This window comes from Sporothrix schenckii, assembly GCF_000961545.1.
Source record: "Sporothrix schenckii 1099-18 chromosome Unknown Cont49, whole genome shotgun sequence".
Classification (NCBI taxonomy): Eukaryota; Fungi; Ascomycota; class Sordariomycetes; order Ophiostomatales; family Ophiostomataceae; genus Sporothrix; species Sporothrix schenckii.
The window spans coordinates 3,129,008-3,143,812 of NW_015971150.1; the positions used below are offsets into that span (position 1 = coordinate 3,129,008).

At 60.0% G+C, this 14,805-nt stretch overlaps 3 protein-coding genes across 3 annotated transcripts; 1 reads left to right on the forward strand and 2 right to left on the reverse strand.

Annotated features, from left to right (window-relative positions):
* Positions 1-25: 25 nt before the first annotated feature.
* Positions 26-8,329, reverse strand: SPSK_04789 (1-phosphatidylinositol-3-phosphate 5-kinase; the record flags this gene model as incomplete). The annotated part of the gene is made up of 1 exon (XM_016731554.1): positions 26-8,329. The coding sequence occupies one exon, from the start codon at positions 8,327-8,329 to the stop codon at positions 26-28; it is 8,304 nt and encodes a 2,767-aa protein (XP_016583529.1).
* A 1,062-nt stretch (positions 8,330-9,391) lies between these two features.
* Positions 9,392-12,730, forward strand: SPSK_04876 (uncharacterized protein; the record flags this gene model as incomplete). The annotated part of the gene is made up of 1 exon (XM_016731637.1): positions 9,392-12,730. One exon carries the CDS (start codon positions 9,392-9,394, stop codon positions 12,728-12,730), a length of 3,339 nt encoding a protein of 1,112 aa, XP_016583530.1.
* Positions 12,731-13,005: 275 nt separating this feature from the next.
* Positions 13,006-14,647, reverse strand: SPSK_05187 (uncharacterized protein; the record flags this gene model as incomplete). Its single annotated transcript, XM_016731937.1, has 5 exons — positions 13,006-13,323; positions 13,387-13,558; positions 13,696-13,956; positions 14,103-14,376; positions 14,530-14,647. 5 exons carry the CDS (start codon positions 14,645-14,647, stop codon positions 13,006-13,008), a joined length of 1,143 nt encoding a protein of 380 aa, XP_016583531.1.
* Between the last annotated feature and the right edge of the window lie 158 nt (positions 14,648-14,805).

Consider the following 14,805-nt stretch of genomic DNA (forward strand, 5'->3'; position numbering starts at 1 on the left):
TGTCTCTTTCCACCGTCTCTCTCCCCTACTCATCTTCAAAGCGAGCGCGCTGCCCCTGGGACGGATGCGAGTAGCCCATGTTGCCAAACAGGTGCCAGCAGTTGGGCGCTTGCAGAATGTAGCGGTCCATGGCCTCGCGGAACCGCGACTTGTACTCCTTGGGACTCGTCACCGTCGGCCGGTTGCGCCCGCCGCCCGCAAAGCCGCGGTCCTTGATCCAGCTCTCCAGCTTCTTGTCCCACGTGTACGTGCGGATGCAGTCGATGATGCCCACCACCAGCTCCTTGCGCGACTCGTCCACCGCCACCATCAGCGAGTAGTCCATCACGTTCTGCCGCGCCAGGAACAGCGTGTCGTTCCACACCGACGCCCACAGCAGCTTCTTGGCGTGCTCGCGCGCAAACAGCGGCGACTCGTAGATGTACTCGACCATGTTCTCGTCCAGCAGCACCTCGTTCTGCTCGCCCGTCGACTGGATCTTGCGGTTGCGCATCGACCCCTTGAGGTCGAACTTGCGCGTCTCCTGCCGGTCGTAAAAGAGGTTCTCCATGATCAGCAGGTCCAGCTTGATCTCCGTGCCCGTCGCTGCGTTCTTGACAATCACCTGGAAGAACCCCAGCATCTTGGCAATCACCGACGGCAGGTCGTGGAACAGCGCCTCCGCCATGATCCGGAAGTACGACGGCGCGAACCGCAGAAACGCCGCCGTCTCCACCGGCGACAGCGACTTCATCACCAGCCGGTCGTCCAGCGTCTTGAGGAACACCGACTTCGTCTTGCCGCCCTTGGAGTCCCACTTGAGGCACCGCGACAGCGACTCGATGATCCGGTCCGCCACCCCGCATTTGCGCCGCAGCGCGTCGAACTGCTCCGCGTAAAAGATCTTGCACATCATCCGCGCCGAGCCCTCCGTGAATTGGTACTTGAGGTGCGTCCCCGTCGGCCGCAGCAGACTGCGCTCCAGCTCCTCTTCGTCGATGGTCATGGGCGGTGCCGCGAGCGCGTGCGCCACCGGGTTCGCAAAGGGTTCTTCGCCCTGCGGGACGGGTGTCGGTGTCGGCGTCTCGGACGCGTCGACGGGCGCGGCTAGGAGCTGCTGCTGCTCGCTCTGGCTCTTGCCGGCATCCACTGCGACGGTTGCTTCGATGTGCGCCGCGTTGGCGGCCAAGTCCTTGGCCGTGGTGGCTGCTGCTTCTTCTGCTGGCACAGTCGCCTCGCCGGCCACCGCTCTGCCCTTGGCGGCCTTCATCATGAGGCCGCCCCCCTCGTTGTCGTCGCTGCTGTCGCATTCGTGCGGATTGTCGCCGTCGTGCTTCGCGTCTCCAGCATCGCTGCCGCCGGCGCTGCCTCCTTCTCTCTCGTCGTCGGAGTCGTCGTTCTCGTCGGAGTCACTTTCACCTTCGTCCTCTGCGTCGTCCCCTTCTTCGTCGTCGCCTTGGCCATCGCCGTGACGAACAGCCCCGCTGCCCTTGCGGCGCTCTTTCCGTGCCGCGCGCCGTCCCTGGCGCCGGATGTCCTCGAGCTTCGCAATGTAGTCCTCCGAGCTCAGCGCAAACGCAATCAGCGAGCTCGGCTCGTCCTCGCGCACAATGACGTCCGAGTCGATAAAGATGTGGTCCGTCGGTCGCAGCGGGTACTCGAGTTCCGGCCACCCACTCGCCGACCGCTCCGCCCAAAAGTTGCTCAGCATCTTCATCAGGTTCGACTTCTTGTCCTGTTGTAGCTCGGCGGGCACCGTCCCGCTCGGCTCCAGGTGTTCGGCAATCGTCTCAACGTCGGGCAGGATGTCTTCCAGCGACTGGTCCGCGTAGCTGCCGCCCTCTTCGTCATCCGAGCCGGCTGCACTCTTGTCTTTGTGCTCTCGGTCGTCCGTCTCGCCTTCGGTGGCTCCATCGGCCGTTTCATCGGATGGCTGCTGTGAAGGCGGTGCACTCTCGTCGGTCGTCGGAGACGCTTCTTGGTCGGCGCCATTGCTGTCCTTGCCCTTGGAATCTGCCCCGACGGCAGCATCATCAGTATGCGGCTGTGGTTGTTTGGTTGCTGTGCCCCCCTTATCAGTTGCGGGTCCTGCTGGGGAAGGCGAAGCAGCTGTAGCCTGTGCATCCGTCGCTGCTGTTGCTGCTGTCGTGGGGTTCGAATCGGCCGACCGCGCCTCGCTGTGTTGCGACGCAAACAGGTGCTCGTCGTCTGTAGGGCCGGGTTCTTGCACCGCCTGGTCCACGCTATCGTACACCTCGACCGTGGCACGCGCCGACGACTTGGGCACGTACGCCCGCGGGTGTTGCATGTTGGCTGCTTGCTGCCTCCGCTCGCGGTTGCGCTCCTTCTCAAACTCGCGACTCAGCTGCTCAAAATGCTGCGTCAGGCTTGTCACCTTCTTGGCATCGCGCTTCTGCACGAACCGCGGGATCGCCGACGACCCCGTCTTGCGATTCTTCAGCGCCGTGAGGCCGATGCGGTCCGAGAACTTCTTTTCGACCTTGGCCGGTGCGACACTGGTATCTGTGCCGCTCCCTGCTCCGTCGACCCCGGCAATCGCTTTGTTGCTGCTGTGCTTGGCCCGGGGCACAACACCCACCGGCTGTGTACTGGCCCGCATCATAGGCGGCGACACGAGCGGGCCAGCTTTACGGGACTGCCCAGCACCACGCGGCTCGGGCACTAGCCGACCTTGCGACTTGGTCGGGGATTGCAGTTGTGGCGGGTATTGTGGACCATCCTGGGTGGCATTGTTGCTGCCGCTGTTGCTACTACTGTTGCTGCCGCCATTGTTGGCAAAGGTTTGCGCAGCCTCGTTGATTTCTGCGGATTGTGCTTGAAACTCGCGGCGTAGCTGCTCCACCTTTTCCGTGAGCGACTGCTGCGACATGAGCGGCGGCGGCGCTGCCGACCGGGTGGGCTTGGATGGACTGGCCGACCCGCTAGTCGCCGAAGGAACTGGCAAGCTCGACACCGAATCGGCAGCGGCGATCGTCGTGGTCTCAGCCTTGCTCTCTGGGGTTGGTGCCACAGTCGAAGCTGCGTTTCCTGCCGAAACTGGAGCAGGCGGTCCAGCCAGGCCTGCCTTTGTCGTACTCGGGGAGATGGGTGTCGCCAAATCAAGAGACACGACCTGGTCCGAAGGAACAACTGGTTCGCCCTTTGGCTGTCCTTCGGAAGTCTTGGTGCTGGAATCGGTGCATTCAGTAGCTCCGCCCGTGGTTGTTGCGGCATCCAGAGTGCCAATCGCAGGGGGCTCGCTGTCCGTCGGCTGGGATGTCGGGGGGCTCGATTTCTCGTCCGACTCAGTAAAGGAGTTTTGCGTCGTGGCCGCAGCCGTCGAGGGCGTCTTGGCCTCGCTGCCCGTGACACTAGCACTGGCACTCGCGCTGCCGCCGTCGGTCGATTCCTTCGCCTCGGTGTCCGTAAACATCTTCCTAAGCTGGATCACAGTCAATTGCCGCACATCCTTGTCGGAGAGGTAGTCCGCCTCAAATTTAGCAAACGCCGCATCCCATTCGGCAATCTTTTCGGCCATGGTGCGGATCGTCGCATTGAGAGGAATGACCTCGTAGTGCTTGGATTGCATGTATGCCCGCTCCAGGCCCCGGAGCACCTTGATGTGCTCCTCGTGCGCCTTTTTGGCCAGCCGCTCTACCTCCGCGCGGCAGTCTTTTTCCTTTTCGGGCAGCACGCTATCGATGCGGATGCTCTTGATGCGCGTCTTGACGGACATGATGAACCGTAGCCAGCGTTCCTGCGTCTTGGTAAAGATTTCATTCTTCAGCTTGAGGTCGTGGTCGACCTTCCACGTGATACGGGCGCGTGGGACGACCAGTTCCAGCAGGTCAATGGGGTCGTAGTGGATGCGCACCGACGAGCCGCGGTAGTGGAAGTAACGGATGTGGTCCTTTTGGCAGTCGTGCGAGCAGCCCGTGTCGTCCACCAGGCGCAGGCCCCTGCTCCAGAAGAGCAGCTCCAAGTATTTGCCAAACGAGTACTTCCAGGCGCTAGGCGACAGCGGCTTTACCGTGAGGTCGCGTTTGCAGATCTTGCAGTAGCTCCACATGTATATGGTATCCTCATCGTCCTCGCTGATGGGGTCGTGCCCTTCAGGTAGCTCGGGTGGTGACGGTAGTTTCGCCTCGGTTTCAACAAAAAATGTGACGCGGGCCTCGCCATGGACATAGGTGCGGTGGTGCTGCCACATGTGCCGGTCGCAGCCGTTGGCGTGGCAGAGCTCCTCAGCGCCGTCACACAAGTCTTGCACATACTGGCCGAGCGTGCAATCGGCGTCCATAGGCCCGTTCGGGTCCGGAAGTTCTTCGTAGAAGGCGATCCCGATGAGGCCAGGCTCCAGGCAAGGGATCTTGGTCTCTGTGCATGTAAGGGAGTAGAGAACGACAATGTTTTGGTGTGCGTACGGGTCGAAGAGGTCGAGGTTGCCCTGGATGTAGTTCTCCCACTGGCGCGTCATTGTTTGGTAAGCGTAGAATGCCTTGTCGTATTCGGCGTCATGGACGGCATGCAGGACCTCCATGATCTGCCGGGGCGCCTTGCGCCCAATCTCGTGCACCATCTCGGGGTTGATCAACTGGAACTGCCTCTGCGGGCCCTTTTCGTCGGCCGTCGCCTGATCGTCGTCCTGCTCCTCCTCAACAATGTCCTGATCACGCAGTTTCTTGAGGTACAGGAGGCGCGTCTCTTGCTCACGTGCCTTGACAAGAAGGTATGGCTGGGTGAACTTGACGAATGGCGACGCAGAGAGGATCTTGGTTTTGTACTTCTCTACCATGTCGCTGTAAAATGTCGGCGCCGGCACGTTTTCGTGCGCCGTGCGCAAATGCAGCACCTGTGCGTCTTGGAGGGAGAGTATGGAGGGCGTGGACGTTTCGAGCGGGGCCGCCTCAGACTGCGTTTCCTTGTCCTCGGCTGCAGGTTCGGGAGCTGCATCGGTAGCCGTCTCGGCGGGCGGTCCTGCGGTCGGTCCTGCGGTCAGTGCGGGTGCTGCTGCGTTATCCGATTGACTCGGTATCGAAAGACTGCCCGCGTCGGGTTGTGACGTGTGCAGGCTCTCGCCGTCTGTCAAGAGCATCGTCGAGGCAGCAGGGCTGCGGTCGGCCTGACTCTCGCCTCCGGTGCTCGCTGAGGCCGCTTGGGTGTCATTTGTCGATTGTCCTGCGGTGGCCGGTTTAGCGGAAGCCGTAGCGTCAGGCTGAAGAGGCATCTGCACAACAGCGTCGCTGAGGAGACACGACTCGAGTTTCAGGCTGTACACAACGTATACCATGAACTCGGTGATCTGCTTCATCCGAGACAGCTGCGCCGTGGATGCGCCACGGAGAGCAATCGTGCAGCCCAGGAATTTCTCACAGCCGGAAAAGAAGATATACGTCTTTTTGCGGCCAGGGATGTCATTGTTGACAAACGTCTTGACTTCGAACTCGGCGCAGCGCCCGACAACAATCGGCAGCGACAGCATGTCCATGGAGGAGATGATGGGCGTGCCGACACAGCGTGACACGGCGCCAATGACAGACGCCTTGACGTTGTATGCCACGGCGATGCCAGCCTCGGCGAGTGACTGCAGTGCCAACCCGGCGACATTACGCTGGGCCAAGACGACTTCGGGCTGGTGCTTGCGGATGCGGGCAACGACCATCTTGAGAAACTCCTTTTCCTGCGACATGACGGGTTCAAGGCTCATAAACTGGTGCTGCTGCTGGCGCTGGTACTCGATGGGGAACGAAACAATGAGGATGCGCGGGTGAGCAATGCGCCTCGGCATGCTCTTAAGTGCAAGGTTTTTGGTGAAGATAACGCCCGACACATAGCTGCTGTCGCTGGGCTTGCCGCCGGGGATTTTCTTGAGCTTCACATAGTGGCGGATATCCATACGGTCGCCCTCGCGCGTATTGGGGTCAACATCGTCCGCACAGCGCCGCAGAAGCGGGATAAGCGTCTTTTCCCAGGCGGCTGGGTTTGGAATGGAGGCGTCCTCCAGCAACTGCCGAAACATGCGTTTTACGTGCTTGAGACTTGGGGCGCTCAACTTTGTCGGCTTGGTCTGCGGTCCCGCGCCCTGTGGCCGCGCAGGCGGGCCGCTGTCAAAGCTGCTGGGGTTGTCAAACAGGCCCAGCCCCTCGCTTGAGAGTGACGGACCCTTAAACATCGTGCCGGGTTTGGACCGTGGTGATCGCATATTGTGCTGGCCGGCCGTGGCACTGGCGGTGCTCATGTTGCGGTGACGGCCCTGCACGCGGGAGTGGTTCGACATGGCCAGTACGCCGTCGTCCTTTTCCTGGCCACGGCTGGTGAAGCTGAGGCCGCTGATGCTCTTTTCGCCGCGGGCGCGATGCTTCCGGCCGGCGCTCATAAAGGGGCCGAAGTTGGGCTTGTCTGGGTCCAAGCTGGACGACGTGGTTTCGTTTCCGGCCATAGTTGCAAAGATGCTCATCTGCTCATCGCCACTGGACTCGTCCGACATGTACGGCGCCAGCTCTGGGTCGATGATGTTGTCGTCGTGGAAGGCGGGCAGTTTGGATTTGCGGCCCATCTCATCGGCGACGTCCTTGCGAAACGGAACGCGGTCTTCGGCGGGCGTCTTGTGCGTCCAGTGGAAGTTGGCTTTCGAGTGATGGCGAATGTGGCCAGAGGAGGGTGGCCGGCCCGTGTTGAGGGATATGAGTGACCGCGACGAGCCAGGGCGGCTCAGCTGCGGCGCATCGATCTCCAGAATCGCCGAGTTCCGGTTGGACGGGTCACCTTTGCGCCGTGTCGCAGGGATGGCCATCATAGGTGCCGTCATCGACCTCGAGTCGTCCTCGGCGTCGTCAATGCGCTCGAGGATGCTGTTGTCGCCATCGCCTTTTACCCGCGACGCCGAGGGCGGTGGCCTCGACGATGCAGTATTCGTCCGGAGGAGGGTCGTCAGACGCGGGTCGTCGGAGTCGTCGGAGCCGCTATCATAGCGACGGTTGATAATGTCCAGGCAATTTTTACACACGCGCAAATTGCCGGGCACGCCAAACTTCTGCCCCGATATGGTCGATGTGCACTTGCCGTCGAAGATCCAGCCGCAGGTCCGGCAGTGGTGCTTGCGGCGGAAGGCCGAGAATGGGTCGCCGCAGCGAAAGCACTCCTTGCACGTCTCGTCGGCCATCCAGAACTCCTTGCTCTGGATCTGCTTGCGCATGTTTTCTAAGCGGGCGTTGACCATCTCCGGCGCGCCCTCGTTCGTCGTCGTGCCGGGTATGCGCATCTGGCCGGACTGCAGCTGCTGGGGCCGCTCGTCGTGGGCAAAGGACTCATGGTAGACCGAGTTGTGCGCGGAGGTGCTGATGGAATTGGTCTCGGCCGTGCCGGCGTCTGTCGCGACCGAGGGCGAGCGCTTTCCGCCCAGGACGCCGGACGTACTCAGGCGGTCGATGACGGCGGGAATCTTGACGTCATCGCGGGCCTGCCGTGAGCTGGTAGAAGGACCGGCAGCTGACGTTGGGACGACTTCTGACGTATGCATGTGTGAGCCAAGCCCGGCCGCACCGGTGGAAACCGCATCTGCATACGCGCTGGTCGGTTTGCCGTTGTCTCGCGTCATGTCAAAGACGCCGGTGCCGCCAGACGTATCGACAACGGCAGCAGACGCTTCTGCTCGGCCGAAGTTGGGAAGACCCTGGGTGGTGGAAGGAGGTTTTTGAGAAGACTTTTGCGTGGACATGGTCGTCAAGGACGAGGCCTTGGAATAAACGGGCGGCTGCGACTGGCCATCGGAGGTGATGCCGCCCGATGAAGAGGTGACCGTCGTTGGGAGGTCGGACGAGAGGTTGGAACTGAAAGCGGAGTTCACGTTGGAGGCAGAGTGGGAAACACCGCCGCCACTGTGCTCGCCACGAGGGAGGCTCGAGACGGACGACTTTGAACGTGTGTGTGCTGGCGTGTGCGAGTGCGAGTGCGACGCAGTGCCAGCTTTTGCAGATGATTCTGCCTCCAGGCTGTCGGCACTGACGTCGCCCGCCGGATCCGAAGTCGCTGGCGAAGCTGCCTTGCCACCAACAACAGCCTCCTTCAATCGCGAGTAGAAGCCGCTCAGGCCCTGCTGCACCAAGTCGCCGGCCGAGCCCTTGGCCTCGGCGACAGGTGCGGCGGTGGGCGGCGAGCCAAAGTCGTTGAACGTCGTGAGCACGTCGGATTGGCTGGCAGATGTGTGGATCTTGTCGAGTGCCTGAGCAAGCTGCTCTTTGTCGACGTAGGACGACACGGACATGCTGCCAACCGAGCCACGGCGCGAACGGCGGTCGAAGGCAATGGAGAGCACGGACGGCGATGCCGGGGGGTTCTTGGAGGACGACATGACACGTGCGGTTCGTCGGGGGAAAGGTTTGGTGTTGTGGCGATGTGGTGTCGATCTCGAGAGGACGGATTATCGACGGGACGCACTACCAAAGTGCGTCCACGCCTGCCATGCCCTAGGAACGCACGCAGGACAGGTGAGACGCTCAGACGGCCAAACGGCGTCTCGGTGCTGCTGCTGTTCGTGTCGGCAAGTTGGCGATGGTTGGCTTTTGGCTTTTGGTGGTGCAAGAAAGAGAAAACAAACGATGTCGACGAGGATGTGCCCCGAGGACCGCAGGGACCATTACGACATTGTTCTGCTGTGAAGCTGGGGAGGCGGTACGAGATCGAGATGGGGTGGCAAAAACGGTGTTGATGGCTGGGATGAAAAGGTACAGCAGGCGAGATCCCGTGCCAGCTGTGTTGGGGTGCTTTGGAAGGATGCTGTGATGCTAGGTTGAGGCCTGTGTTTTGAAAGCTTTGCGTCAGCAGGCAGGTATCATCACAGCACCATCCGTCGCCTGCTTAGCATGCCCTTGGCGCCTTCCCGACGTAAATCGACGTGGGGTGGCGCCGGTAGCCTGGGAGGCAGGAGCCAGCTCTGGGGAACGGTACCTGGAGCGACCAGTATTTTTTGCGGTAAAGGTATGTCACTGTCGGGAAGTACATTGGGATACCTCCGTGCGGAAGGTTTGTGCTGCAGTTTCGCTGCTTACTTGGAGCTTTGCATTGTCGCTTGCAAGTACCCATGGAACCATTTAGTTCCTTTTTCCAAAAAGGAGCACTTTCCAAACGCGGCCAGACGCGTCAAACGGCAGACGCAGCATCCAGTGACATTGTTCTCAATCTCTGCATCTCAGACAAGCCTTTCCCAATGCCGTCCGGTACGGCATCCGTTTGCTCACTGCCGTGACACGAAGAAGTTCGACCTCAGGCGCCATGCGCTCTGCAAGTTCATATAGGCAGTATACACACTCGGCGAAAAAGACCTTCCCGAAAAACGCGACGGTTTAGGATCGCGAGTGTCAAATCAACAACATCCGACAGCCCAACACCACTGCACAACATAGACACAATAACAATGACGGAAAGCGTGCAAACGGGGGCTGGGGCCGCGACAGACTCGAATCTGCCCGGGCTTTGGCCGCCGCTGACAAAGACCGGCGTTCTAAAGAGGCTGTCAGTCAACATCTCCCAGCGCCAACGACAACTCCTCGACGACGACAGTTCCTGGATCGGCAGTGACGGCAGGCCGGGTCCAAATCACAAACTTGTGCCGGACAAGGTGCTGGAGTATCTACAGAAGCAGGTTGCCGAAAACAAGCAACTACAAGCCCCGTCCCAGCCAGAAGAGGTCGACCCACGCGAGCAACAACCCGGCGATACTGCATCCGAGGCAGTTGCTGCAACAGTGACTCAAGGATATGACCAAGAAGCAGTGGTGCCGGACCAGGCGGCTGCATTGCCTCCAGGTTCCCCAGCACCACCACCCACGCCTCAGTTGCGGAGGAGCATGGCCGGCAACGCGTCAGGACCAAGGACAGATGACGCACCGGAAAGAGATTTGCCAGCATCAATTTCTGACGGTGAAGAGGTACTGGCTCCTGCTCCGGCGGCTGTTGCTCTGCCGGTATCTGTCTCTCCAGTAGCCCTAGCACAGGTTGCTGTTGCGACAGTTCCGAGGGAAGAGCCAAATGGCGTGGTGGTGGTGGCCGGAAACCAGGAACAGAACTTGACGGAGCAGCAGCCGCTATTATCACTAGCAGAGCCAGACAGTGCGGTAGGACCGGTGCCGGCTTCAGAGCCCCAGCCTGAGGCTGAGCCAGACATAAAGCGCGAGCCAGAGGCAGAGGAGGGGCCAGAAAGGTTCGTGGCAGTAGAGAATCGCAGCTCTCCCCCAATATCTCACCGGGAGTATTCGCCGGATTGGGGCAGCAAACTTGCCAGCGACGACGATAACGACGACGGCAATGACGACGGCCATGTCAATCGAGAACATGACCAGCCTGCCCAAGAAGAGCCCACCGAACAAGATGAGGTCGAGCAGCAGTTCCTGCAGAAGCAACAGCAGCCGGAGAAGCAGCAAACGCCTCGTCCCGCCCCAGCTCGGCTTCCCGTGACAACGGCTTGGGCGCAGGGCCAGGCGCCTTACCACAGCCGTTCACCCGACCTTGGCAGCAGCTCGCCAGTGCCCCTCGACGTCGAGCTCCCCGACATGCTCAATGGAGAGAATGCGCCGATGCTGCGGGCACCCAGTCGCGGCACTTTCTCAGAGTCAGTTGGCGATCAGCCCAGCAGCAGCCCGACGCTGAGGCTACCACGGTCAAGCCTACGACGCCCGGTGCCGCAGGAGCTGTGTTGGCCACATGAGCCGCATGTTTCGCACGAGCACCAATCTGCAGGCGGCACGGCCGTGGCATCTTCAACGTTGCAGGAAGTTAGTTTCAACGTCAACAACAATGAGCGCCATACAGACGTGTCTGAAACGACGAGCATAAGCAAGGCCGCAGCCAAGCCACGGCCGACGCATAGGCGCATGAAACCACCCATCTTTCCTCGAAAAGCTCCTCAGCAGACAAAGCCACCGGCGCCGGCACCCGGCGAAACGATCACCAGAAACCCCAGCCGACAGCCGTCTTTAAGCCGTCCGCCCATTGCCAACATCGATCGTCCCAGGTTCAGCACGAGCGAGCTGTCCACAAGCCCCATCGGAACGCCGAATGCCGTCCAGAGGACCGAAGCCTTCTCTCGTACTTCTACAACACACAGAGCGGTGGATGTTGTGGAGTCACCAGCTCTGGCCGCGCGTGTTCCCACCACAGTCCAAGACGCCGTCGTTGCATCTTCTCCTCCGCCACCTGTGTCTGCTTGCAATTCGCCGGCATCACATACTATGTCCAGTAAAGCAGCCTCGCCCACCCCGTCGCGGACGTGGATGATGCCGTACGAGTCGTTTACGGCGACATACCCGGACTACAAGGGCGACCTAGAGGACTTTTTGCGGGCCTGCTACTCACTCCAGCACATCAGCCCCGAGGCGCTGCCTGGCTATGTATTTGACGACGTCGTGCATGCTTTCCTGGACTACATCGAATACGTGCAGACGATCGCCGCGGGCGCGCCACAAAACCTGGCGCAGTGGTACAATCTGCACTCGACTGCGCTGGTCCACGACAAAAACGTCGTCACTCGAGCCAATGTGGCTGCCATCCTCAAGGCATACCCAGAAGAAGTCAAGGCCTTTCAGACAAACGCGCAACATTCAAGCGTGCAGACCAACGCCTCCAGCGCCCGCGCCGAAAAGGAGGTGGACGTTGTGGGTGCTACGGCAGCACCCCCTCCGGACACGGCTGACGAGCCCGAGCCCCATGAGAGTATCCTGCCAGGCCGACCCTTCCCCTTTGAGGCTGCGCAACACCGCAGCCCTCTTGGGTCGAGTTGGCCAAGCAACTCGATTCTTGACAATTTGAATGGCATCGACAACTCCAACAGTACCGACAGTCACAAGTCACTACGCGACCATTTCGGCCCAAACCAGAGCCAGAGCCAAAGCCAAAGCCAAAGCCAGAGCCGGAGCCAGAGCCAGAGCCAGAGCCAGAGCCAGAGCCAGCAACATGATGTAGATCGGCCGCACCGTTCTGTTATCCTGGGTGCAACGCAGTCGTCCTGGGCCGGCTCGTTTGACGACCAGTTGCCCTTCCCAGGCTCACTGCCCCAAACCGTAGATGTTCCGGAAGGGATGGGCACACGGGAGTTTTTGTTACGGTCGCCTGATCCCGTACAGTACACGCAACTGCGTAGTCCGACGACACAAGAGTTCGCCGGCCATGGCCCTGAAAACTTGATTCTCGAAACGCCGGCGAGACCGGCATCAAGCCGCAAGGGAGGCCGCCAAGAGTCCCGAGCAGACACGCCCCAAGAGTCTGCGACCTCCGGTCGTCAGATACCATTAACCAAAACAAGAGGCGTCTCTTCTGCCAAAAAGGCGCTGCGGCCGGCAGACAAGCCAGAGCAGGTTATCACCATAGACAAAGCCGCTCAGGGCGTCATCGCTGGCGCCATGAACTTTGTCAACGATGAAAACGACGACGACGACGACTACTTTGAGACATCCCTCCTGAGTGTGAAGTCGGCTGCCGAAGCAAGACGCCCACCGGTCCAGCCAGTAAACGCGTCAAGTCGTGCCAACAAGGAGGCACGCCGTACTACCATTGCGGCATCCGACGTTGGTATCGTGTCGCGGATAGCAGCGGCCGAAGAGCGGGAAGCCGTTGCAGCAAAGAGAGTGCTGCCGGCCTCGATGGTGCGGGCTGCGGCCGACGCGCAACCGCCCAAGAAAAAGAAGAAGACCGCAGAAGCTGCCAAGAAACGGCCCTCTTGGCTCAGTTTCTTGAAAAAGGAAAGGCCGCGACCGGCCTAACAAGCCTTTGTATAAATTGTTATGAATGCATTCTAGGAATTACAGGGAGATGTATTTGTATAGGCGCATTGCATTTGCACGCCACATGTCGTTGGCAGCTATGGCCCGTTGCCATTATTATGGTCTTACGACATCGTTACTTTCAGGTCCCATTTATATGACGGAACCGTGTTTTTGTGTGATTTATATTTGACTCTCATCGTATGCGTCGTGACGTAAATCGTATCGTACAATACGCATAAGCAACCCTACCGCCAGTATTCCCCCTTTCCTTCCTATGCCTGGTCCTTGCCGCAGCCCACGGCGTCTGCTCCTGTCTTGGCCTTGGCCGCCTCTTTCGCCGCCTCCTCCGCAGGTGTCATGGTGCGCAACTGCAGTGCGTGTATGCCGCCGTCCCGCTTCATCTCGTCGTCCAGGAGCGCATACACCATCCGGTGACGTGCAGGCTGGCGCTTGTCCTCGAACGCGGCCGTCGTGATGACCAGCCGGAAATGCGTCTCGCCCGTCTGTTCCTTGCCCTGCATGGGAGCATGGTGGGCGTGCAGTTGCGAGTCGTTGAAGATGTCAAGGCGTGTCGGGTTCAACGGGGCGAGCTGTGGCGGGTAATAGTTAGCAAGTGGGCGACATGAAGCACATGCACGCCTCGGTCCACGTACTCTTTCTCGGATCAAGTCCTCCACCGGCGTGGATCGAGGCTGGGCCATGGTGGCCTGTGTGCGGAGGCCGAGCAGGCGGCGGGGTGCCAGGCGGCGGGTCAGCATAAGACGGTCGGGTGCAAATTGTATGCCGGCAATGTCGCGAGAGCAGATAGCGGCGGTGGTGGTTGCACTGCGTGGTCACTTGTCGTCGAGTTGCTGTCGTGCAGTGAGAGCCAGAGAGCCAAAGTGGCATGACGGGTAAACTTTTCTTAGCGGCGGCGAAGGCCGCGGTGCACTAACATGTGGCGCATATTACCAATGGCTTACAGCGAAAGCAGAAATGCACCGCAGGAGCCAAAGCGGTTCCCCGTCCTCCTCGGGGTCCTTCCGGATTCATCATGTTCCTTCCAGTACATCAATCTCCCACGATTTCGCTCTTGCCTCGCCTTTCGTTTTCCATCGATACCACTACCATCCTCTCGTCTGCGCCTGCCGGAAGCAGCTCGCGTGCCAATGCCGCACATAAGCAGTTCAGTAAGCTGGCCCCAAATGGCAATGACGGCACTTCCCCACTTGGCACTAACTCGCCTGAAAGGTCCCCAGACCGCGCGCCATCCTTCCGATCTCCGGTTAAGACTCCCCCAACCCAAACGTCAAGTGCCGCCCAATCACAGCGACCAATTGCGACTCTTTCGTCGCATTTTATCATTTTGCACCTCGATGACTTGCCGTACCTGGTCACACCCTCATTGCCGTCTTTTCGCTCCATTGCAACCCACTCTGTCATTGTGAGCACCACAAACGGCTGACCACTGCACCCCAATCGCTCTTGCCTGAACGCACATCGCTCCTGCTGATTCTGTACGGTCAGTTTGTCCTGCCATCTCTGCACTTTCCCAAAAGAGCCGTCCCCAAACCGGCTGCCCCTGCCCGTCTCACGCTCTGTTCCTGCCTTGCCTCGTCCCAGTGTGACAGCCGCGCCTTCCTCGCTGTATTGCCATTTCTGCGCTGTTACTTCCTGTATTTCCCAATACAGCGTTGACCCACACGCAGTACTCCTAGCACATCGCATCGAGAAGAGCTTTGCCCACTCTCCACGCCCCGGACAACCCCTTCTGAGATCCTCGGTCTCTCCGCACGCCCCCCTCTCTCCTCACTCACACCCCCCTGTCGCAGCGGGTAGCCTTTCGAGCCAGTATTCTTGATTGGCTTGGCCCCCTATTTTATCGTTTATCTTGTACTTCTTTACCCTGTCGTCTTTTTTCCCCCGTCTTTGCATTTGTTATGGTTATGCGGCGTTATATGAGTCGACGGCTTGGCCACTCTTCAGTGTTTTCTGCCATTCAGCGTCTTGCCTCGTCCTCGCCGTCTGCTTGTTTCCTGCCTGCATCGTGTACATCGCTCCTCTTGTCTGCGTCCCCTCCACTCAAGACGGCA